This window comes from Histomonas meleagridis (assembly GCF_020186115.1).
Source record: "Histomonas meleagridis strain 2922-C6/04-10x chromosome Unknown contig_51, whole genome shotgun sequence".
NCBI classification, from domain to species: domain Eukaryota; phylum Parabasalia; order Tritrichomonadida; family Dientamoebidae; genus Histomonas; species Histomonas meleagridis.
Genome location: NW_027150894.1, coordinates 309,255 through 332,181, shown reverse-complemented (window position 1 = coordinate 332,181; position 22,927 = coordinate 309,255). Strand labels below are relative to the sequence as shown.

The window sequence follows — 22,927 nt, the reverse complement described above, 5'->3', positions numbered from 1 at the left end:
TTTTAAAATTAGAATTGAATCGATTGAAGTAAATTAACTATCCTAATATGACCATTTTCAGATGCAAGCATAAGTGCTGTTTTAAATAATTAAAATAAATTCCAACTATTTAAAATTAATTTCAATAAATTAAAATAAATTTTCTATAAAAAGTTGAAATGTCTTTTGCATTTATATCAATATCTTTTTGTTCAAGAAGGAATTCAACCACAGCAAACTGACCAAATCGAGATGCATGCATTAGTGCTGTCCAAAATTATTTAAATGAATTCCAAATATTTAAAATTAATATCGATAAATTAAAATGAATTTTCTATAAAATATTGGAATATCTTTTGCATTGATATCGATATCTTTTTGTTTAAAAAGGAATTGAACAATTTCGATTTGATTATGTCGAGATGCGCACATTAATGCGGTCCAAAACTATTAAAATAAATTCCAGATAATTAAAATAATTTTCATATTTTTATAACAAATATTTTATAGAAAATAAAAACATTTTTTGCATTTAGATCAACTTTGTTTTGCTTGATAAGGAATTTAACTGTATCAATACGTCCATATCGAGATGCAAACATTAGACCTTCTACAAATGTTAAGTGTAAATATCCAATAAAGTAAATAAATATCATTTGTATCATTAATTTCTTTTTGCTCAAGAAATAATTTAACGATTTCAATATGATTATATAAAATAGCCCATAGAAATGCTGTTAAAAATAATTAAAATAAATTCTAAATAAATCAGATAAATCCAAAATTTTTAAATTAAATAAAAATTATTTAAAACAAATATCCAATATAATATATAAACATCTTTTACATTTATATCAATATTTTTTTGTTTAAGAAGGAATTTAACAATTTCAATTTGACCATATTTAGATGCATAAATAAGTGCTGTTTCAAATAATATGAATAATTTCCAAATTATGAAAACGAGCTTCAATTAATAAGTATAAATATTCACTGAAACAAAATATATTTAGTATTAATATCAATTTCTTCTTGTTCAAGGAGTAATTGAACAATTTCAAGATTTCCAGATGGAATTGCAAATATTAATATGTTTGGAATTTGATTCTTTTGAGTATAATCTTTAAGTAAGAAAGTGTTACCATTTGTTACTATATTTTTTATGATCATATCATTTATTTCCATACCTTCTTTTTCTAAAAATGAAAAAATTTCATAGTTACTAAAATCGATACATTTTCTACCTAATTTAGTTAAATCATATATTTGATCAAAATTCTTTTCATAAAAATAATAAAAAATTTCATTTCGATGAAATTCTATTGCTGTTTCGAAACATTCAATTGGATCTTCAGATAATAATGAAATATTTTGTTCACATAAACGAATAATTTCTAAGTTTCCTCCAGCAATTGCATATTTTAATGTATTATTTACATTTGACCCATTCATTAATAAATATTTAAAACATTTAAATGATCCATAAAATGCACAATAATCAATTAATGATACATATTTCTTGTTTACAAATGAACATATTTCATAAAGTGATGGTTCAATGAATTGATTAAAATCAAATTTTTTTTGTGATGATATTTCTTGTAATTGTTCTAAATTATCATTTCGTAAAACTTTTGTTATTATTAGTGGATTAACTCCTTCATCAATTAACATTTTATGAAGTTTCCAATCATTTTTAGAAAGAATTTCAAGATTTGAAATAAATTCATCATAAAACTTTAAATCTTTCATTCTTAAAATTTCTTCTAATGTTTTATAATGTGCAAAATATAAAGAATTTATATTTTTTACAAAACTTGCATCGAGTATTTCTTGTTTTATCATATTCGCTATAAGAAAATATGATTCTTGCGAAGTCTTTTGGAGTAAATAATGTTTAAATATATAAATAATATTATTTTTAGTTTTGAATATTTCTTCTTCATTTGAATTTAAAATTAATAAATAATTTATAATAAGATTTTTATTACATACTTTTGAAATAAAAGCCGAATATAAAAATTGAGAAACAAGAAGATTAAATGAATCTGGAAATTGGTTTTCAAATAAATCTAGAGTTAAATCTACTGTTTGCTTTATATTATCTTCAGTAATATCAAAAATAATTCTTTCTATTGTATGAATTGTTTGGATTGATGGAAGCATTAAATATAAATATCAGCAGTTTAGAATTTTTTCAATACATACCGATCATAACCGCTAGATTGAAGAACTTCAAAAGTAAAGATTTTATGTTTATGCATCTTTTTCCAGAAAACTTGATTGTTTTTTTGTGAAAAATATTTTTACGATAAAAAGCGGAAGTGTTCTAATAAAATATCGATTATTTATCGATTTAAATTTCGAGCATTAAATTTATCATACCCCATCGAACAAAAAATTGTCTTATTTTCAATGAAAGGAAACGATTGATTTAAAATCTATTAAAAAATATTAGCTATTCAACATAAAAACAAAAGTTAAGCTTAAGTTTACATAATAAACGGTCTCATGTGAAGTGAGAAGTCAGATTTGTTGTAAAAAGGTCAAATTTTCCAATTCAAAAAAAAAATAATTCTATGAACCTCAAATTCCTTGCTGCTTTCGGTGATCATGTTCCACTGTCTCAATTCAAACCAGACGACACCATTTCCACACTTGCATTCAGTCATGATGGACAATTTCTTGCATCAGGTGATCAAGCAGGAAGGGTGGTAGTTTTCAAACTTACATATTCAAGCAGTGGTAGACCAACCATTTCGTTTTCTAATCAAATTCATGCACATAAATCACAGTTTGATTATTTCCGAAGCGAAATCAGCGAGATGAGAGTAAATTCATTAAAATGGATTCCACGACAAACTATTAATCCTCTCCTTATATCCTGTAATAGCCATGATGCCAAACTATGGCACTTTAATTCCACACCACGAATTGCATGGAACACCAAATTAAAAGACACATACATTTTTCCCATGCCACAACGTAGCGATACAAAGTACGCCCCCGAATGTATTCGTACTTTCAATGATATCCAAACCGAGTACATCGTCGATCTTCAGACGTTATCAGATCAACGGTCATTTCTTATGGTTGATGTAACGTGTGTTAAATTGTGGGATATTGAACGAGATATCAAATCTGTTTGTCTTTGTAAAATATCTCAACAAGATTCCGAAATCACTGCATCTGGTATACAGCCGAATCAATCATCCACTTTCATGGTTGGTAATGACGGCGGCTTCTGCAAGATGTATGATCTTCGTCAAGAAGCAGAAAATCTGATGCCACTTTTTGACATAAACACATCAAAATTTTCAATACGCCAACAATTTTCAGACGAATGCAGCATGATTGGAAGTATATCATTTTCACGTGATGGAAACAATTTTGTAGTGCGACGCTTTAACGATTTACAAGTCTGGGATATACGTAATCTTAATTCTCCATGTGCGAAACTTGAGGTTCAATGGTTTCCTAATCAGATGGAATATCTTTTAAGTGAGGATTATGTGAAAGATCAATTTCGAACTGCGTTTACGGCGAAAGATAAAATTGTGACTGGTTGTTATTCTGCGGATTATATTGCTTGGGATTGGAAAAGACAAAAAGCGACAAAGCATAAGGCTGTAAGCGCAAGAAATCAAAGACTACCTCCTGAGCCTGGTAAAGATTTTAACAAAAGAGTAACAGTGTGCGAGGCACACCCAAGAAGCGAAATTGTCGCAGTGGTATCAACAGCAGCGCTATTCTTCTATTATGGTACGGATGAATAAACTTTTGTTATTATGAGTAAAATTTGAAATGTTTGTGTAACTTCAAAAATAACAAAGCGTTAAAAAGAATTATGTGAACATATTTCATTTCTGGTGAAACGTCATATGCTTTAATTGTTGGATTAGTTTTAGGTGGATGTCCGAGTAAATTCAATTGTGAAAAAAAGTATAGTTTGCTGTTCTGTATTTTATGCATACACGAAATTGTGCTCTATTTAATTATTGATTAAAAACAGGGATTAAGTTTAATTAGTTTTATTAAAGAAAACAAAATCATTTTTTTGAAGGAACGATATGATATCAAGCACTTTTATGGCGACCGTTATCGAGATTTTGGGGGTTGTAACGGTTGTGTTTGGCCTTTTACTGATGTCACCAGGTGTGGGTATGAAAACAGGAGGCCGTGGCTCATGGCGCCGCAAAACAAAGAAAACACAAAAGAACGGAAATCAAAATGGACTTAAGGTATGGTTGGCTGCACAACGTCTCGGATGCCGTGAATTTGGTGAATTAGACTCAGCATCAATCATCCTCCAAGGCAGCGAAGAAGCTCTTTCCTTCCAAAAGCCAGAACTTGCTTTCAACATGCATGCAAATACATATGCTATCATGGGAAAGGTTGAAAAGAAACCAATTGTTGAAGTTTTAACTGACCTCATTTCAGGAATGAACCTTTCTGGACTTAAGGATAAGAAAGAAGAAGAAAATAATGATCTTGGCGATGTTCCAGAAGATGTTGATTTCTCAAAGGCCGAAGAAGAAACTAAACCAGCTACTGAGTAAACACTAATTACCATTTTTCAAACAAGTTTCGCTCGTTAATATTTTAGATCTATTTGTCATAAAAAAATTTTAAAAGCTTTATTTGTTAATTACATACGTAAGTGATCGGATTAACATTTCTGAATTAATGGGAAAAAAATAAAGTTTCGTTAGTTTTCATTTTCATTTATTTTTTTAATTTTATTTTGAATTTGAATTATTATCACAATAATAAGCATATCGATATTGTCTAAAGAATGTATTTGATTGAATAAATAATTTATTTGGAATTGGTTTGTCGATTTCTGATGTGTTGGTTTCTTTATCTGACATATGATTTGAAATATATTTTGCAATGCCAACAGACTGAGTCAATTTTGACTTCAAGGATGATTCAAGGAAACGTTATCCCAAAAGCTAGGCCAAATGACAAGCGAAGAGCTTAAATCAAGAGGAAATGCAGCATTTGCTTCACAAGACTATGAGCTAGCAATTTCATATTATACAGAAGCAATAGCAATTGATCCACTCAACCAAACTCTTTATTCAAATAGAAGTGGAGCTTATTTATCTCTCCAAATGTATGATAAAGCAATTGATGATGCTAGAAAAACAATAGAATTAAAACCAGATTGGGCTCGTGGACACACTCGTCTCGCTGCAGCTTTAGAAGCAATCAAAGATTGGAATGGTGCCGAAGCTGCTTATTTAAAAGCACAACAACTCGACCCAACAAACAACCTTATTGCCGAAGATCTCAAACGTGTACGTCAAAACAAGAAGCCAGCACCCTCTCCTCTAAATCCGTTATTCCCACCAGATTTAATAGATCGTCTTCGAATGAATCCCTTAATAGCTCCGATGTTTAGTGATCCTTCTTTTGTCAAAATGGTTGAAGACATAACCACAAATCCACAATTTTCAGATAAATATCAATCAGATCCACGACTAATTCTTGTCATTCGGGCATTACTTGAGCCTCTTCTTAACCAAGATAAACAACAAACGCCTCCATCACCCGCATCAACCACTGAAAAGTTATCAGGAAACAGAAAAGAAGCCGAAGATGAGAAAAACTTAGGAAATGCCGACTTTAGACGTGGCGATTATGATAGCGCCATGGAGCATTACAACAAAGCAATCTCCATTGACCCTACGAACATGATCTATTACACGAACATTTCATCAGTTCACACTAAGCAAAACCGTTTTCTTGATGCGATCGAAATTTGTGAGAAAGCCATTCAAATTGGGCGCGATCACAACGCGAGTAAAGATATGATTTCTCGTGCGTATCAAAAGATTGCTACAAATCAATCAGCTCTTGGTAACATTGATAAAGCAATTGAAGCGCTTGAAATGTCACTTCAAGAAAAAGAATCTCGAGAAATTGAACGCGAGAAAGAACGACTTGAACAAATACTTAAAGCATTAACAAAAGAAAATGATGAATCATATGAACAATATCAAGAAAAAGGTATCGATGAAGAAAAGAAAGGGAACGTTATCGATGCAATTGACAACTTTACAAAGGCGATTAATAACGGCGACAAAAACGAAGATGTTTTCATAAGAAGAGCTGACTTGTTTGTGAAGATAGGAGAGTTTAAGAGATGTTTAAGTGATTATGAAAGTGTAATAGAAATGAATCCAAGCGCTGAAATGCTAAGGAAAAAAGCAAATTGTTTGTTCTTTATGGGAGAATTCGAAAAGACAAAAGAGTTTTACCAAAAGGCAATCGAAGCGGACCCGGAAGATATGGCTATTCAGGAAGAAATGGAGAGAGCGGTGCAACAAATAAATAAGCTGAAAACCCCGATAATTATACCGTGTAATGAGTTTCATGATGCGCCAAATAACTCAGAAGAAAAATGTGAATAAAAAAGTTAAATGTTATAAAATAAATGCATTTCTAAGTCTGTAGTGGTTTAAATTAATATGTTGAAGTCGATGAATTGATTATTAAAATGTTTAACAACATTTTTCTATGATGACTTTTTAAGTTCAAATTAATGTGTGATACATATTTTGAGATGAAAGAAGCATTAGATTTATAAGTTTAAAACAGCTATTATAAAGTCTGATGTTTCTACATATGTATGATGTTAATGCAAAAAATATTCATTTGAATAATTTTGAATATGTTTTAATAATTTGAAACAGCACTTCATATAGCAGTTAGAAATAATAATATAGAAATAGTAAAATTACTTTTAGATAAAGGAATTGATGTTAATACAAAAACTATTTATTTGAATAATTTTGGATATCTTTTAATAATTTAATATACTGTTGTACTTGGGGGATACTTGTTTACGTATTCAGATGAAGATTGTAATTACTAATCACTTTATCACGATGAATTTTGTACGCCATATTTTGCAATCATCGAAAAAATATCTTTGAAAGCCACATATACAAATTTATATAAAAGAAACGTTCAACATAAATAATTAATTTCTTTATTCTTTCTTCTTTTGCACTTTCCGAATCCTATCAATTCTTTGTGCCAACGTTGGATGGTTTGCATTGAATGCCAAATAAATTGGGTCTGTATCGACAATTGCCTTATTTTCCTGGCACAGTTTCAACAATGCGTCGTCGATTTTCAGGCCCATTTTTGCAGAGTATTCATCTGCTTGATACTCAAACATACAACTAATCAAATTCAATCCCATGTTAGACAACTCATACACAGGCACAACGAAGAACGACACAAGTTGTATTCCAATTATGAAAGGTTTCTCATCGACGAAACCGAAACTTTGGAATATTGAATCACTTTGCATTACTTTAACGAAAGATAACAAAGTCAAAAGATTCGATATTTGTGAAATAAATAATAACTTAAGGATATGGCGATGTTTTGAATGCCCAATTTCATGTCCAATAATTGCAGCGACATCATCAGGTGTACCATTTGTTAAAACAGTATCAGCAATTGCAACCTTGTGCTTAAACATACCAAACATAAAGGCGTTTTGCTTGGTGCTGCGCTTGGAATCATCCGCTTGGTATATCTCGCTTAAGTTGAACGATGAATCAGCTGCAACTTTAGTAACGGCTTCTTTGATGGGGCCATCTTCGAGTGGAGTCAGCTTTGTAAACAATGGCATGATAATAATGGGATATAACACTTGAACAATAATAACAAAGACGAAAAGAAATACTAAACTTATGTATATGAAATAGATACTTGATAATTTATAGATAAACGATAAAACTGAATAAAGAATAGATTGAAGAATAAAGGATACAAGAAAACTCTTGATGGTGTCAGAAACAAAAAGTGAGACAGTGGACTTGTTAAAGCCATATTTTTCATCAATAACAAACTTTTTATAATAACGTAATGGGATTTCAAAAATAGTAGAGAGAATCGTGGTGGCTAAAATAAAAAGTGGAAGGTGTATGATTTCAAGGATAAATCTTGTAAATGTCCAAAATTTATGTAAATTAAGAAGAATTAGTACATTTGGTATTAGGCCTACAAATTCACTTACAACAGAAAACTTCATGCAAACTGTTTCGTATTCCTTTGATTTTTCAAATTCATCAAAGGTGACTTCTTTGCGATATATTTCTGGCGGTGATTTTTGTTTCTTGATAAATGAAAGCTGGCGGTAATTAAGATATACTTTAAATAGTGTTTCTAATATGAGAATTAAAAGTCCAATTGCTTCAAAACTCTCCATTTTTTGTGGTCTTCAAGACAGAAGAAAACCGTTATTTCTTTATCAAAATTTTCAATGAATAAAATTCCCGACCAGTTACTGATTCAAAATACTTGATCTGGTAGACACTTTTTAATAAATAATTCATTTCCAGCTCACATCACCCTTGTTTTTGACATAACTGCCATTTTTCTTTCAAAATCCACTTTTTGAAAACCACTTTTTGTTGATTAGGCATTTTTTATGAATAGGCAAATTACCTATGAAGATTAATTCACACCTCTTTAAGTTAGCTACTCCACACTTAGTTTGTAAAGTCATTTCTTTTCAAACATCGATTTGATCAATATTTAGTTCAACCAATTATAGCTGGACTTGAACCAGGTACAAATAATCCATCAGATAGTATTGGTGCTATGATAGAACCGAATGATTTTGCTGTTGCAGGAACATCAAGTGATTCATTGTATGGTATTTGTGAAAGTCTTTGGAGGCCAGGAATGAATCCTGATGAGTTATTTAAAACAATTTCAACATGTTTGATATCAGCTATCGAACGCGATGGACTCAGTGGTTGGGGTGGAATTGTTTATATTGTAACACCAGAACAAAAAATTACGAAAGAAATCAAAACACGTCTGGTATAAACAATTCATTTCTTTGGTAATAATTTAATGTTTACACATTACTGATTAGATTGTCTTTAAGAAGGCAAAAATTTTCATCAGATCTAATCTCTAAGTGATTGAACTAATTGGTGTCAAATATTATTAAAAAATATTCTAAATCATTAAAATAAATCCACAATTATTAAAACATATATCAAATTATTAAAACATATTCCAAGTGAATACTTTTGCATTAGTAAAAAGTAAAGTGTTTATCTAATATGACATATTAGAAAAATATTTTACTAATTCATTAAAATATATTGTCCTTCGGGATAGCTAATGCTTGGTCATAGTCCATACTTTGTCTTGTACGCTTCTAACGCTTTCTGAATGATCTTTCTTGCTTGACTATTTCCAAGTGGCTTGAATGTCTTAACTTTCTTTCTTTCCAAAGTTTTGTAATCGTTAAAGAATTGGTTTATCATTAATAACTTGAAAGGAGGTAATTCTGAGATATCATAATATATGTTATATTCAGGGTCAGTAGCTGCAACAGCAATGATTTTGTCGTCTGCTTCACCTCCATCGTTCATTGGCATTACGCCAATAGGTCTAACTCTCATTATTGATAATGGGGGAACTGATAATTGGCAAAGAACCAGAATATCCAACGGATCATTATCTTCTGCTAAAGATTGAGGAACAAACCCATAGTTTGCTGGATAGATTACTGATGAATGTAAAACCCTATCAACTTTCAATAATCCTGATTGTTTATCAAGCTCTGTTTTAATTCTAGACAAAGCCGGAATTTCAATTACAGCTCGAATTTCATCATCGTTAAGGCCTTTATATGGAACAGCATGCCACGGATGGCATATCATTTTAGTACGTTTGTAAATTGGATATTTAGGTGCATTTGGAAGATGAGGTCCTTCACTGGTGGGTTGAGTTTTTTCTTTTTCTTGTGTGGTAATTTCTTCTTCCTCGTCATCCACGATTTCTACTGACATTGTAAAAAAATTTATAAAAAATTGATGAATACGTAAACGGTTTTATACAAACAATTCAATGAATAAACTTTTTGGCGGATGAACATAAAATGTGCCAATTTCGGGGTGCCCTTAAACAAGCGGTTGGAACCAAACCAAATGAGCAGCAACGAATCAGTAGTGAGAGAATTTATAGATATAACAGGTGTTTCACCAACAGTCGCAAGGCAAATGTTAGAATCTGCAAATGGTAATTTAGAAGTTGCAATTAATCTTTTCTATAATGATCAATCATCATTTCAGCCTGCACCACATCCCGCACCTTCACCAAGACCTGCACCAACGCCAAAACCTACACCAAGGCCTGCACCACAACCTACTCAACCAAATCAAGATTCTAGACAAATTATTGATGATATCTTTCATCATGCAAATCATCAGCAAACACAACCTGAAGACCCACCTAATACTAAGGTTGATAAAGTCAAGGTAACATTTTGGAAGAATGGATTTCAAGTCAATGATGGGGAACTTCGTCTTAACGAAGATCCGGCCAACCATGAATTTCTCCAATCCATATCACGCGGTGTTATTCCACGTGAGCTTTACAAACCTGGATCAGAAGTTGATGTTGAGATTGAAGATAATCGAGAAAAGAATTATGTTGAAAAACCTAAGCCAAAAGATCCATGGAGCGGAACAGCACATAAGCTTAACGATGGACCATCTGCTCCCACACAGCAAGTCAGCAATGCACCACTTAAACCCACAAAAACGAATTATGCCGATCCAGATCTACCATCGACCAAAGTCCGCATTCAACTTCCGAACGGAATCATTGTCCTCTCCGTAAATATGAATGCCACAGTTGGTGACCTGAAGAGATATGTTATCGAAAATGATCCACAATTGCGCGGAAAGAGATTACAACTATCTGTGCAATTCCCCCCGAGAGTCCTTAGCGAAGACTTCAAAACAGTTGCCGAGGAAAACTTGAAAATGACACAATTAAAGTTGACAGTTCTCTAAACAATTGATTAACGACTTGATTATCTGTGAAAAATAACAGCTAAATGATATGTGGAAAAGGTTAAAAATTTTGTTGTTGTCATTTTATGCTATTTTCAAATGTAAATATAGCCATACTTTTTGAATTGAATTTATAGAAGGTCATGAAGAACCTTGAAATGATATCATGTTGTAATTACGAAATCTATAAAAAGATATACAAAAAAGAAGAAAATATTCCAAATGGAATTGAACCATTTAATCTTTTTTAAAATTTATGATTTCTCTCTAGCAAGCTCTGAATTTGGCCAAATGCTTAAACATTTAAGTATAAAGCAAATCATTTTAAAATGGAAAATATTCGACAAAAAAATAACGAATCTGACTTTTTTTTTCGAAAAGTTGAACATACGTCAAGACAGAACAAAATGTAATGATGCTGTTAGAAAAATGATTAAATGCAATATCAATAGGAGTTCTGTGTGATGATACCAAATTGATTAAAGATATTTGCCCGATCATTTGTATAAGTAATAATCATACTTTTGTCAGCGAAAACGTTAGAAGAAGCATGATTAAATGCAAGTTGAATACTTTGATCTTCAGTAATATTTTCTTGATGAAAACTTGATCTTAACATTGCTTGATGAACGTCAGATAAATGTCCATCATTTGTCATTTTAGATACTTCATCAAGTAAATTTCTAAATTGTTCTTGACTTGGATCATTCTGACGCATTAATTTTTTCGAATGGATTGGTATAAAACCATCAAATCCAGTAATGTGCATAAATTGTTCAGCACATTCAGATATGTCATCATGAGTATGAGTTACTGCTGGTACTTGTGATGGATCACCAAGAAAAATAACTATTTTCTTTGCAAATGGGATTTGAATATGATTTCCTGTATAACCACATAAATCTATTAATTTTTTAGATACAGCATTTATTACTGATCTATCTAACATTGTTACTTCATCTACAATAATTACATTGACTCGTGAAATTGCGAGTCCATGATGTGTAGAAATATTTAAGATACTAACAGGACCGTCAGGTGACATTTAAATAGGAAATGCACTATGGAATGTAATACCATTAATTGATAAAGTCGCAATTCCTGTTGAGGCTGTTGTAATGAAACTATGTGATCCAGATACACAGAATTTTTGTATAATATTAATTAAAAAACTTTTACCTGTTCCAGCTTTGCCATAAATAAATAATCTAGAATCATTTCCATTATTATTAATAAATGCATCTACAATCATATTAGAAGCTGAAGGTTGTTCTGAATTAAGTTTACTAATATCAGCATTCAAATTTCTAGCTGCTATTTTTTGATTAATAGAATAATCCAAACCGATTAATTCTTTAATCTCATTAGTATTATCATTTTCTATTGGATGAGTATGATTGTTCAAAGATTCTAACATATTGAATTGATTTAATAATTATTGTTAAATTGATTTATTCGTTGAGGAATTGTTGTTGAGAATTCATTTGATAATTGTTCAATACCTAATATATTTGAAGATCGTTTTATCATTCATATATTTCTAGCAATTTCTCCAGGTGAATATCGATTTGAATTAATCATGTAATTAATATACATTATGAAGAATTGATCAATTTCAGAATAATTAGAATCAGTAAAAATACCATGGAATTTAGAAGCTTCTTCATAATAATCAAAATCACATATAATTTCTTTATCTGAACGCCAACATCCTGCAGAAAATAATAAATGAGAACAATAATGTTTTCGATTTGAATTCAAATTATATTTGTATAAACCCACTATTGCATATTTTCTACTTCTAATAACAACTAATTGTTTTGCATTGACTAAATTTAGATCAAAATATATTGGCATAGGTGTTAATATTTCTTCATGTAATCCAAATTGATCTAAATAAGAAAAATTATCATCATTTCTATTTAATATATTTGGAGGTCTAATACGATTGAAATCTGGTGGGTCACCTTGCCATTTTATACCACTTGTATCAATTTTGATCTCATACCAAGACCAAAGATCAGCAAAACCAATTTTTTCAAGTTCTGAAGTTATATTAAAATATATTTGTACTGGATCCATTCGAATTTGATTACCTGAACTATCATATGAAGCATTTCGTAATTCAGGAGGTGCACCACTTTGATGAATGCATTTTGTATCATGAATACAAAATTTCAAGCATTATATCCTTTAAATGCATTTTTCTGATGAAACTACACGTGCATGAATTTGTGCAAAACTGAATCATCAACAGATAAATTTACATTATATGATGGTTCAGGTTTCGTATTATATTTTAATACATAATGACCTGTAGAAGTAATCTTATCAGGGTTTTCAGCTGTTTTTTGATAACATTAGATATACATAACCTTTCCGAAGTAATATATAAGGGGTTAATATTCGACAACTCTTTTTTCTTCTTCACTTCTTTTTAAATGATATTGTCCATTAGAATCTAATGTTGTTGTAATACATGAAGGTTTAATGAAATTATATTTACAATTTTGATGATTTGGATTTTTGAAACAACAAGTAATATGAGATAAAAAAAATCGATAAATGTATCATAAGTCAGTATTTTAAAAGATAATTTGCAAATTGCATTTGTATTGATATTTATTAAATAAGGTTAAACATTTTGCTAAAATAGGTAAATAAAAATAAATAAATAAACAAAAAAAAATCATCAAATGAATTCAATGATCAGAAATCGTTTTGTTCATAAAAAATATTTAGACCATACCAAGATATATCAAGAATGGACTCATACAGAAACTTTTTTATTGTTTATAAATGATTAATCAGGTTAAATTTGTACATCATTAAGGTATTACCAAAATTATCACATCATTCATTTTTTCAATAAATTCATAAATTTAAGAAAATCAAGATTTCATATAATTATTTGGAATAAATAACAAATCACGATTCTATGATAAAATATCAATATTTTTATTTTTTAACAAACCAAGAATCATTTAATTTGGCTGTTGACAAATTACAATGATGTAAACATTTTTTCGAGGAAAGGGTAAAATTTTGATAATATTTACCATCATTCAAATTCGCTCATATCGTCACTTATCGTTGCTGCTATCGTTTGATATAAATCATGCAAAAGTCGATTTTTGTCACTTTTTGGAATGATAGAATAGATTTATCTCGTGCTAATCATAATATTATTCGTAGATTTATATTAATCATAGATGTAACTATGTATATATATTATATATTTATGATATCAAGATCGTAGGATGATCGCTATATACGATGGGTGGAAATCGCAAGTCGAGTTTAATATATGGTGTTAATAGATACTACTCTTCAAGTTTCCTTGAAGTGTCACTTTCCAGAAATAAATAATTTCAAATTTAATAAGAAATTTTATTAAATGATTGATATTTTTCTTAGGAATCTTAATAATCTTCACTAAATCCAGTGCGAACCGAATGTTTTTAATTTCAAGAAATTTTATAATAATAATTCTAATATAGTTAGTGCAAACTTTTTTTAAATTTTAATATATAGATACTTGGAAATTATTTAATTTAAAACAGCTTATGAGAACAATTTCAAATGATCGAACAAAATTAGTTAAATTACTTATTGGTGCTGATAAAAATTCTTGAATTTGTAAAATATCTGGAGACAATATGAATAGAGATCAAAGCAACGAATTCTGCATATACGCACTTTTATATTAAAAAACGTTATATAAAAAATAGATTTAATAAATAAATAAATTAAAAAGCCAAAAGTAAATTATTGAGATTTGCATCAAATCTTCTGAAAGTAAGAGCGCCAATCATAAAGAACACAATACCGAGGATGAGTGACAATGGGAGAGCTGGGAGAGGTCTTTTCAGCCATGCTAAAATTAATAATGTTAATGAAAGTCCCAAAATAACAGCAAAAATACAAAGAATAGTCAAATCCCATCCTTGCCTTGCTGCTCTTGTTATAAGGATACCATAAAAACAAAAGTCACCTAAACCAAGTCGAACACCATCGCGTTCTTTCTTTGGCGGTGGCGGAAGAACAAACGATTCCTCCGGCGGTTGTGGAACGATATGGGGAACGTTAAGATTTTGATGCTCTTCGTTTTGAGTTTCGTCACGATGACTCTCGTTGTTCTGAGCCGAAGATCTGGAGGAAGAAGATGAGGATGAAGATGGCTGAGATTCTGATTCTTGGCTTTCATCAGATTCATCTGATTCATTATGCTCTGGCATATGATAAGCAGCTGAAGCATAGACAAGAGCTGGAATCTCATCGCCTCTTTCTTCGGATTTTTTGATGAGCATATTCAAAAGACCAAACGGACAAAGAACAACACAACAATCATAGATAACAAGAAGCGCAAGAAGCACCCAAACAGTCCAATCGGGAAGAGAAAGAAAAACAATAGCAATAAGAACTGATATGAAAATTAAAATTATCTGTGTAACAATTTGAGGAGCTCTCCAAAATATGGACATATTACCAACAACAACAAGGTTGAGGATAAAGATGGCACCGGAAAGGTAATCTGTTGGTATATTTAGAACTGCTGGAATTTGAGAAAATGTTTGATAAACATAATATGAAAGAATAAGAGTAACTGCAATAATCATCCAAACATAAATAACTTTTGTGCATCCGTGATAATAACAAAGGAGTAAAATTGCTGTAACAACAATTATGCCTCCAATTAATCCTAGTGCAAGATAAATTGAAGTTGCTGTGTCTAAACCAAGATTATTTGAAACCATTGTTTGTGAAAAAGATCGATCGTATGATGTAGATCCATGCGTATTTTCGATAACCCGAGTTAAAATAACATCGAGAATTAATGTTATGATGACAGGAATTGCTATTTTTATGACCCGATATGATTGGTCTTCAAGATATTCTGTAGGGTCTTCTTTATCTGTTTTCATATGAAAATTTATAAATTTTTATTTATATATGAAATGTGAATTGAAATATAATAAAATGAAAAACTTCGATAATATTTATGAGGCATTTATATTCAATGATAATTTTAAAGAGAGATATATTGTTCACATTTTTTTTTAATAAGTCTTATTGAGTAATGAAAAATTTGTGAAAAGAAAAGAAATAGTGAAAAAAAAATATTACAAAAAAATATCATTTGTTTATATTGGAACAATAAATTTACAAAATTCACATCAATTAAAATAAACTAATATCCCTTACTTAAATACCGGTATCAATTTTCTTTTAAGGGAATTTCATGATTTTTTGAATTATTTTTTAAATGTGACATATGCGAAGTTCCAAATATTATTTCTAATATTATGTAGTGAAATTCTTTTTTATTTTAATGGTGCTAAATCAGACAAATCGATCTCCATATATTAATGCATATTATTACATATTTTGATTAGAAAAGTCATTTATTATAACTAGCTTGAAGTATAATTCTAAAAAAGTTTTCTTATGGTTTTGGTTGACTTCTTGCTTTATTGAATGATTTTTTTGGAGCTTTATGTTTATTTTTTATTCAGCCCATTGTTTTTTAATGTAAAACATACAATTTCCTATCGTTTATGGTGTGGTGAACCAATCACCTTGAAACTCCCAATCACAATTTCGAATCGGCAAAAAGGAAACCAATTGATCAAAATACTTGCACCTGCTCAAACGGTGTGGAGTGATAGTTCTACATGCGATTATTCAATTGGTTATAAAATTGGAATATTATTTTTATCACTAAAATTTCATCGTGAACATCCTAACTATCTAAGCGAAAGAATAGCAAACTTTAAGGGAGGCTATGCTACAAGAATACTACTTCTTGTTGTAGATGGCAAAAATCCAGATCGTGTTATCTCAAAACTAACAGCTCAATCAATTGCAAACAACCTTAACCTTGTTTTAGCATTTAATTTAGAGGAAGCAGGACGATGGATCTTAACAATTTACAATACACAAGAATCACAAGTTGATGAATTAAAAGCAACAAATGAAACAACATATGACATTGCAATCAATGCATTGAATGCAATTGGTGTTTCTCGGAAAGACGCTGCCTCTATGATTGATTCTTATGGTACAGTTAGTGATTGTTTACTGCAAAGCAGAGATAGTTTGACGAAAACGAATATATTGAGCGATTTTAAAATGGAACAATTTCTAGCAGTGCTCGATGAACCATTTCAATAAACGTTGTTTTGTTTTGATTTATCTATTTTTAGTTTCTATATCAATAAGACTATAAATGCTTTGGTGTATTTATTATCATATAATATTATTGATAAAATAGAATAATTTTCATCATACTCAATCTTTTTGCATATGGCACTATTTTGATTTATTCCAAAGATTGTGAAAGTTTTAAAAATAAGATAACATTTTTTATATGAAAGATAAAGTGATCAAGTATACCACATCACATGTCATTTCGATTTTCATACGAAATTGCTTGGACAAATAAACAGTCGAAAATATTTAAGTTAATGTTAAAAAATGAATGTTTTCGTAAAACCATAAGGTTGTTATTAAGAAATTATGTTGGTAATGATTCTTTCAAGGAAATAAATCATATTCCAAATCCATTGATTAAATATATAGTTGTCAAAAACGCTATTGAGTTACATTATTATGTATACCTTATTAAAAAGATTTTATGGATTTTTGAGGATTTTGTCGCTTTGGCAGAAATTATGTTAATTTTTTTTCGAATCGGCAAAAAGGAAACCAATTGGTTTCAAACTACTATATGAAGTGCTGTTTCAAATTATTAAAACATATTCTAAATTATTAAAGCATATTATAAATTATTCAAATGAATAGTTTTTGCATTAACATCAATTCCTTTTTGTTCTAAATCACATTTCACAAGTTCAATATTATCTGATTCTGAAGCAAATGGCAAAATATTTTTTGGAGGAAACATTTAACAACATATAAATTTCCATTTCTAGCTGATTCGTTTATATTATTAGCATTAATATTAATTCCTTTTTCTTCCAAAAATGCTAAAATATCATAATTATCTTATTTAATACAAAAACTATTTAAATCATAAGTTATATTTCCAGACATTCGATAATTTTATTTTCATAAATATATTTAAAGATATTATTTTGATGAAATTAAATTGCTGTTCTATATGCACCTGCAAATGATGAATGATTTTGTTCACATAAATGAACTATTTCTTCATTTCCACCTGCAATTGCATATTTACCTGTGTTATTTACATTTGCATTATTCATAAGTAAATATTTAAAACATTTAACTGAAGAAAAAAAATGCTGCATAATCAATTAATGTAACATTTTTTTTTTAATAAATGAACATCTTTCATAAAGTGATGTTTGACTAAAATCAAAGTTTGCTTATGAAGATATTTCGTGAAGTTTTTCGATTTCATCATTTCGAATTATTTTTGAAATTTCATTTGGATTATGTCCTTCTTTAATAAGACGTTGTGCAAGACTTAATCCTCCAAAGAGATTTGTAATTATTCCGGCAATACATAACATGACTGAACCAATTGTGTTGGCTTTGACTTGAAAATTCTTTATAATTTAAAACCTTTTTAAAGATTTCAGTCGATTTAGATTTAAGCATTGAAGATATCTTCATCATATGATTTTTGTATAAGAAATGTTAAAAATATTTTCGTTATACTTATAACTTTAATTGCTCAACATGAAATAAAAATTAAATTTCCACAATTCCCCTCAACGCTGAAGAAAACGCAATTAATTACGTTTCAGATTTTCTGTGGAAGAGTATTGAAAAAAGCGGTTTCTTTTTTGACACTTTTGAATGTCTTGGGCTCAGTTTATTGATCTCCTTGGAACCAATGTTACAAGCGCATCTATCTTTAGGTTTGATGGTCAAGTACTAGCATCAACAGAAGGATTCTCTCTTTCGGAAGATGAATTAATGCAAATTTTTAATATTTATGATAAAGGATCTGCCTTTTTATCAGCACACATGAAGTTCCAAGGAAACGAGTATTCTATCCTTAAAGCTGATAGCGAGAACCTCCAAATGCGTTTTCATTCATATGGATTAATGATGTCAAGATGCAAAACTTGCTTTGTATTTGCTTACCACAATGATAGAATTCAACCACAAAATTGTTACAAAGCTGTCGTTGAAGTTGCTGACATCCTCCGCTCCTATGGTTATTAAATTCCCAATAAATTAACGTTAATTTATTCTTTCTCTTTTTTTAAAGGTGTGTGCTATTTGTTTTTGCTAACATCTTCATATATCACTTTGATGAATCATCATAAATTATTTGTTATAAAATTATTGCTTAATTTCCAAGAACCAACCACTTAAATACATGGTATTGATACAGTTTTTCGTTGATATATTTGTGTGTGTAAAAGATATTTCGAAAAAGCATTTAATCAGCTTTCAATAAAGGAAACGGTCTTTCGGCAATCGAAACATGAAAACAAATCCGAATGAGTTCCAAGATATATTATCATTATAAGCAAGTTTTACATCATATGATAAAGCTCATTTTGTCTATTGATCACAACAATTAAATCTAAATCAAATTACAAAAAGAATTTAATTGATATTTTTACATGGATATAAATTTATCATTTCGTACAAAAACATCATAAAATTTCTGATTATTTTTCATACATATTCAAATAATTTATTCTATTTCAGTGGGAATGTTCGTTATATCAGGATCTATCTCTGTAGCCTTCAGATCCGTTTTATGTTCTACCTTCAAATCTCCATCTGTTCCATTCACGTTATTATTTTCGTTATTCTCAATATCCATTGCAGCGTATGAAAATCCCGGAAAATTCGAAGATGATTGTTCGACTGCAGATGCGATAGAATCTGCGGCCGGTTCTTCCGTAAATTCGGAATCGAAGTTATTTGGCACCTTATCTTTCACGTCAGGGATGAATGCCGGTTTTATTTTTTTCGCCATTACATCATCAAAATTCAAACCATTCCAAAACGGATGATTTTTAAGTTGGGAGAATCCTGATCTTTTCTTAGGATCCTTTGTCAGTAGTTTATTAATGAAATCGGAAACTTTCGGATCAGTATCAGGAGGATAAGGAGGGCTATCGTTCGTTATTGCTTGGAACATTCTCGAGCGGTTACGGTTAAAAAATGGGGTCACCCCAAAAAGTAATTCATAAGTTAATATCCCAAGCGCCCACCAATCGATCATATATGAGTATGGCTCGCGTTTGATAATCTCGGGGGCAATGTATTCGGTTGTCCCGCAAAATGATGACGTTACTTCGAGGTAACTAAGGTCTTTTGAGAGCCCAAAATCGGTTAATTTGATGTGACCGTCAGCGCCAAGAAGAATGTTCTCAGTTTTAAGGTCACGGTAAATGACACCAATGCTGTGAAGGTAATCAAGGGCAAGAGCAATCTCAGCAATATATAAAATTGCCATTTGATGTGTAAGTTTTCCATTCTCTCGAATATGTCGAAATAATTCACCACCTGGAACATATTCCATAACAAGATAAAATTTGGTGTCGGTTTGAAAGGCATATTTGAGTTGAACAATAAAGGGATTATTGGCACGAACTAGAATGTTTCGTTCATTTAAAATCGTATGAACTTTTCGACTGGAAATAAGTCGGGATTTGTGCACTGTTTTGATTGCATAAAGATTGCCATCGGATTTCATTTCAACAAGCATGACTTTTCCATAAAAACCTCGTCCAATAACTGATATAATGTTGAAGGAATCCATACTAAGCTTGACTTGATTCTGAAAGGTGGCTGAACGAAGAGCAACAACCCATGCCATAACATCATCTGGAGTTTCGGCTGCTAAACAAACATCGCTTTCACCTTCATTTGAAATAACAAATCGAGGGACTTTTTCGTTTTCGTAAACATGAACAAGTGTAGTTGGTTTGATTTTGATCTGGAGTTCTGGTTTTGGAGATGTTTTGTTTTTTTTGATGGAGAAAACTTTATTCTTTAATTCGCCATAACAAGTCTGGTACATACCAAAAAAGAACCCCTTTCGTTTTAGAGAGCCGCTGAAATAATCTGGTGAGGCGTTGTTATTTTCATTCGGAAGATTACTCATTGATCCAGCCTTAATTATGACATGTTATCTGAAAATAAGAAAAATTTCCGCTTCAAACCTCATCGAATCAAGCAGTAAATGAAAAAACAACTATAAATTATATTTACATACTCATTTGTTTTGTTTTAGAATAAATTATATTGTGATAAATATGGAGAAGAAAGAAATATTTTCGTTTGAACAAAACCCCACACAGCCCACTTTTTGATAGGTATATTCGTTTCAAATGAATTTTTTCGAGCTGTCAATGCGGCAGTTACCTCATTAAAATGAAATTTCAATACAGAATAATCGAACAAAGCAGGTCAATATAAAAAATTCAAGGGCAAATACACCTGTATCATCTTAAACGGAGGGAACTATTTAACGTGAAAGAAGTTAATATACTATTTTATTTTAGTGAGTAAAGTTTAAATTTGAAACATATTTGAGATTCGAAATCTCGGATATTCGTATATTAATATGTTAGTTGAATCAGGTTTGGTGTATAAATTAAATTTGGTTATATTACTAGGACCTGGATTTTATCTTCATTTAAATATTTTTTTCATGAATATATGTATTTATATATATATATATTTTTCTGTACAAAATTGTGCATTACGGTCAAAAAGTGCATTAATCTACAAATGTATTTCATATGATAATTATAAAATTTTTTAATTATTCTTATCAAAAACAAGGGGATTAAAAAATAATGTTATTATTAAATCAATTGAAACAGGAAATATTTCCTTGAGATAAATCGGATTTCGATTAATTTCTCACAAATTTCATCTCTATCTGGAAATAAAGAACTTTTTAGTTTCCTATTAAAGGAGAAATATATTAAAAATAAAAATGAAATTTTTTAATAATTTTTATTAAATTTTAATAAATTTTTTGAAAATTTCTTGAAAACATTTGGAATTTATTCAAAAAATTTAAAGCTCCATTTCTAAATGCAGCTAGAAATGGCCATTTTGATATCGTGAAATTTATACTTGATCAAGAATTAATTAATAACAAGCATAAAATCGAATTAATCAATTCAGCACTTATTCAAGCATCTGGCAAAGGTTATATAAATATAGTAAAATTACTTCATAAACAAGAAGGAATTAATATTAATGCTAAAGATATTTTTTTGTTTTAAATAAAATTTATTTTAACATTTTGATATTTCAATGTAATATTTGGAATTTATAACAATTATTTAATGCAGCTCTTTTGTTGGCATTGAATAGCAAACACATAGATGTATCCAAATTACTTCTTGAACAAGAAAGAATTGATATTAATGCAAAAGATATTTATTTGTTTTTTTTTAAAATTTATTATGATAATTTGATATTTCAAAATAATATTTGGGAATCATTTAAATTATTTAACCCTGCAATTTTTCTAGCTTATCAAACAGGTAATACTGATATAATAAAATTAGTTATGCAGCATAAAGGTATTGATCTTAATGACAAAGTTAATAATAATTTGTTTTATTTAAAATTTAGTTCAATAATAATTTTTTGTTTCATATCCATATTTGATAATTATTTAAAATATTTTTCACCCCAATTGTGTGGATGGCTATGTCAGGTTATATCGAAATCATTCAATTACTTCTTGAACATAAAGAAGTTAATATAAATGACAATAATATTCTATTGTTTTACATAACAAAATATAATATGTTAATTTATCATTTCAAAATAATTATTGGAATTTTTTCAATTGATTGTTCACTCCACTTATGGCGGCTTCTCTGGTTGGTGCCATAGATTCAATTAAATTTTTACTTCAACAAAAAGGAATTGATATTAATATGAAAGATATTTAAATGTTTTACTTAAAATTTATTTCAAGTGTTTATTGTATCAAAAAAATATTCCGAAATTATATAAAATTTTCTGTTTCACAGCACTTATGACAGCATCTAAGTATAATAATGTAGATGTTGTAAATTTACTTCTTGAACAAAAACTTATTGATTACGATGCTAAAGATATTCAACCATATATAGTTGAATTCCTTTTACAAAAGGATGGAATTAATGTTAATGTTG

General features: G+C 29.7%; 11 protein-coding genes across 11 annotated transcripts; 6 read left to right on the top strand and 5 right to left on the bottom strand.

Annotated features, from left to right (window-relative positions):
- Window positions 1-2,558: 2,558 nt before the first annotated feature.
- GO595_007036 (protein phosphatase PP2A regulatory subunit B) lies at window positions 2,559-3,755 on the top strand (the record flags this gene model as incomplete). The annotated part of the gene is made up of 1 exon (XM_067920456.1): window positions 2,559-3,755. The coding sequence occupies one exon, from the start codon at window positions 2,559-2,561 to the stop codon at window positions 3,753-3,755; it is 1,197 nt and encodes a 398-aa protein (XP_067772555.1).
- Window positions 3,756-4,124: 369 nt separating this feature from the next.
- On the top strand, window positions 4,125-4,538 carry GO595_007035 (putative basic transcription factor 3b; the record flags this gene model as incomplete). Its single annotated transcript, XM_067920455.1, has 1 exon — window positions 4,125-4,538. One exon carries the CDS (start codon window positions 4,125-4,127, stop codon window positions 4,536-4,538), a length of 414 nt encoding a protein of 137 aa, XP_067772554.1.
- Window positions 4,539-4,943: 405 nt separating this feature from the next.
- On the top strand, window positions 4,944-6,398 carry GO595_007034 (TPR Domain containing protein; the record flags this gene model as incomplete). The annotated part of the gene is made up of 1 exon (XM_067920454.1): window positions 4,944-6,398. One exon carries the CDS (start codon window positions 4,944-4,946, stop codon window positions 6,396-6,398), a length of 1,455 nt encoding a protein of 484 aa, XP_067772553.1.
- Window positions 6,399-6,979: 581 nt separating this feature from the next.
- Window positions 6,980-7,633, bottom strand: GO595_007033 (CAAX prenyl protease 1-like; the record flags this gene model as incomplete). The annotated part of the gene is made up of 1 exon (XM_067920453.1): window positions 6,980-7,633. The coding sequence occupies one exon, from the start codon at window positions 7,631-7,633 to the stop codon at window positions 6,980-6,982; it is 654 nt and encodes a 217-aa protein (XP_067772552.1).
- Window positions 7,634-9,149: 1,516 nt separating this feature from the next.
- GO595_007032 (inorganic pyrophosphatase) lies at window positions 9,150-9,815 on the bottom strand (the record flags this gene model as incomplete). The annotated part of the gene is made up of 1 exon (XM_067920452.1): window positions 9,150-9,815. One exon carries the CDS (start codon window positions 9,813-9,815, stop codon window positions 9,150-9,152), a length of 666 nt encoding a protein of 221 aa, XP_067772551.1.
- A 138-nt stretch (window positions 9,816-9,953) lies between these two features.
- GO595_007031 (NSFL1 cofactor p47) lies at window positions 9,954-10,823 on the top strand (the record flags this gene model as incomplete). Its single annotated transcript, XM_067920451.1, has 1 exon — window positions 9,954-10,823. One exon carries the CDS (start codon window positions 9,954-9,956, stop codon window positions 10,821-10,823), a length of 870 nt encoding a protein of 289 aa, XP_067772550.1.
- A 445-nt stretch (window positions 10,824-11,268) lies between these two features.
- On the bottom strand, window positions 11,269-11,868 carry GO595_007030 (AAA family ATPase; the record flags this gene model as incomplete). The annotated part of the gene is made up of 1 exon (XM_067920449.1): window positions 11,269-11,868. The coding sequence occupies one exon, from the start codon at window positions 11,866-11,868 to the stop codon at window positions 11,269-11,271; it is 600 nt and encodes a 199-aa protein (XP_067772549.1).
- A 2,704-nt stretch (window positions 11,869-14,572) lies between these two features.
- On the bottom strand, window positions 14,573-15,748 carry GO595_007029 (Clan AD, family A22, presenilin-like aspartic peptidase; the record flags this gene model as incomplete). The annotated part of the gene is made up of 1 exon (XM_067920448.1): window positions 14,573-15,748. The coding sequence occupies one exon, from the start codon at window positions 15,746-15,748 to the stop codon at window positions 14,573-14,575; it is 1,176 nt and encodes a 391-aa protein (XP_067772548.1).
- A 553-nt stretch (window positions 15,749-16,301) lies between these two features.
- Window positions 16,302-16,997, top strand: GO595_007028 (DNA excision repair protein ERCC-1; the record flags this gene model as incomplete). Its single annotated transcript, XM_067920447.1, has 1 exon — window positions 16,302-16,997. One exon carries the CDS (start codon window positions 16,302-16,304, stop codon window positions 16,995-16,997), a length of 696 nt encoding a protein of 231 aa, XP_067772547.1.
- A 1,614-nt stretch (window positions 16,998-18,611) lies between these two features.
- Window positions 18,612-18,983, top strand: GO595_007027 (profilin; the record flags this gene model as incomplete). The annotated part of the gene is made up of 1 exon (XM_067920446.1): window positions 18,612-18,983. One exon carries the CDS (start codon window positions 18,612-18,614, stop codon window positions 18,981-18,983), a length of 372 nt encoding a protein of 123 aa, XP_067772546.1.
- A 481-nt stretch (window positions 18,984-19,464) lies between these two features.
- On the bottom strand, window positions 19,465-20,802 carry GO595_007026 (AGC family protein kinase; the record flags this gene model as incomplete). The annotated part of the gene is made up of 1 exon (XM_067920445.1): window positions 19,465-20,802. One exon carries the CDS (start codon window positions 20,800-20,802, stop codon window positions 19,465-19,467), a length of 1,338 nt encoding a protein of 445 aa, XP_067772545.1.
- Window positions 20,803-22,927: the final 2,125 nt, after the last annotated feature.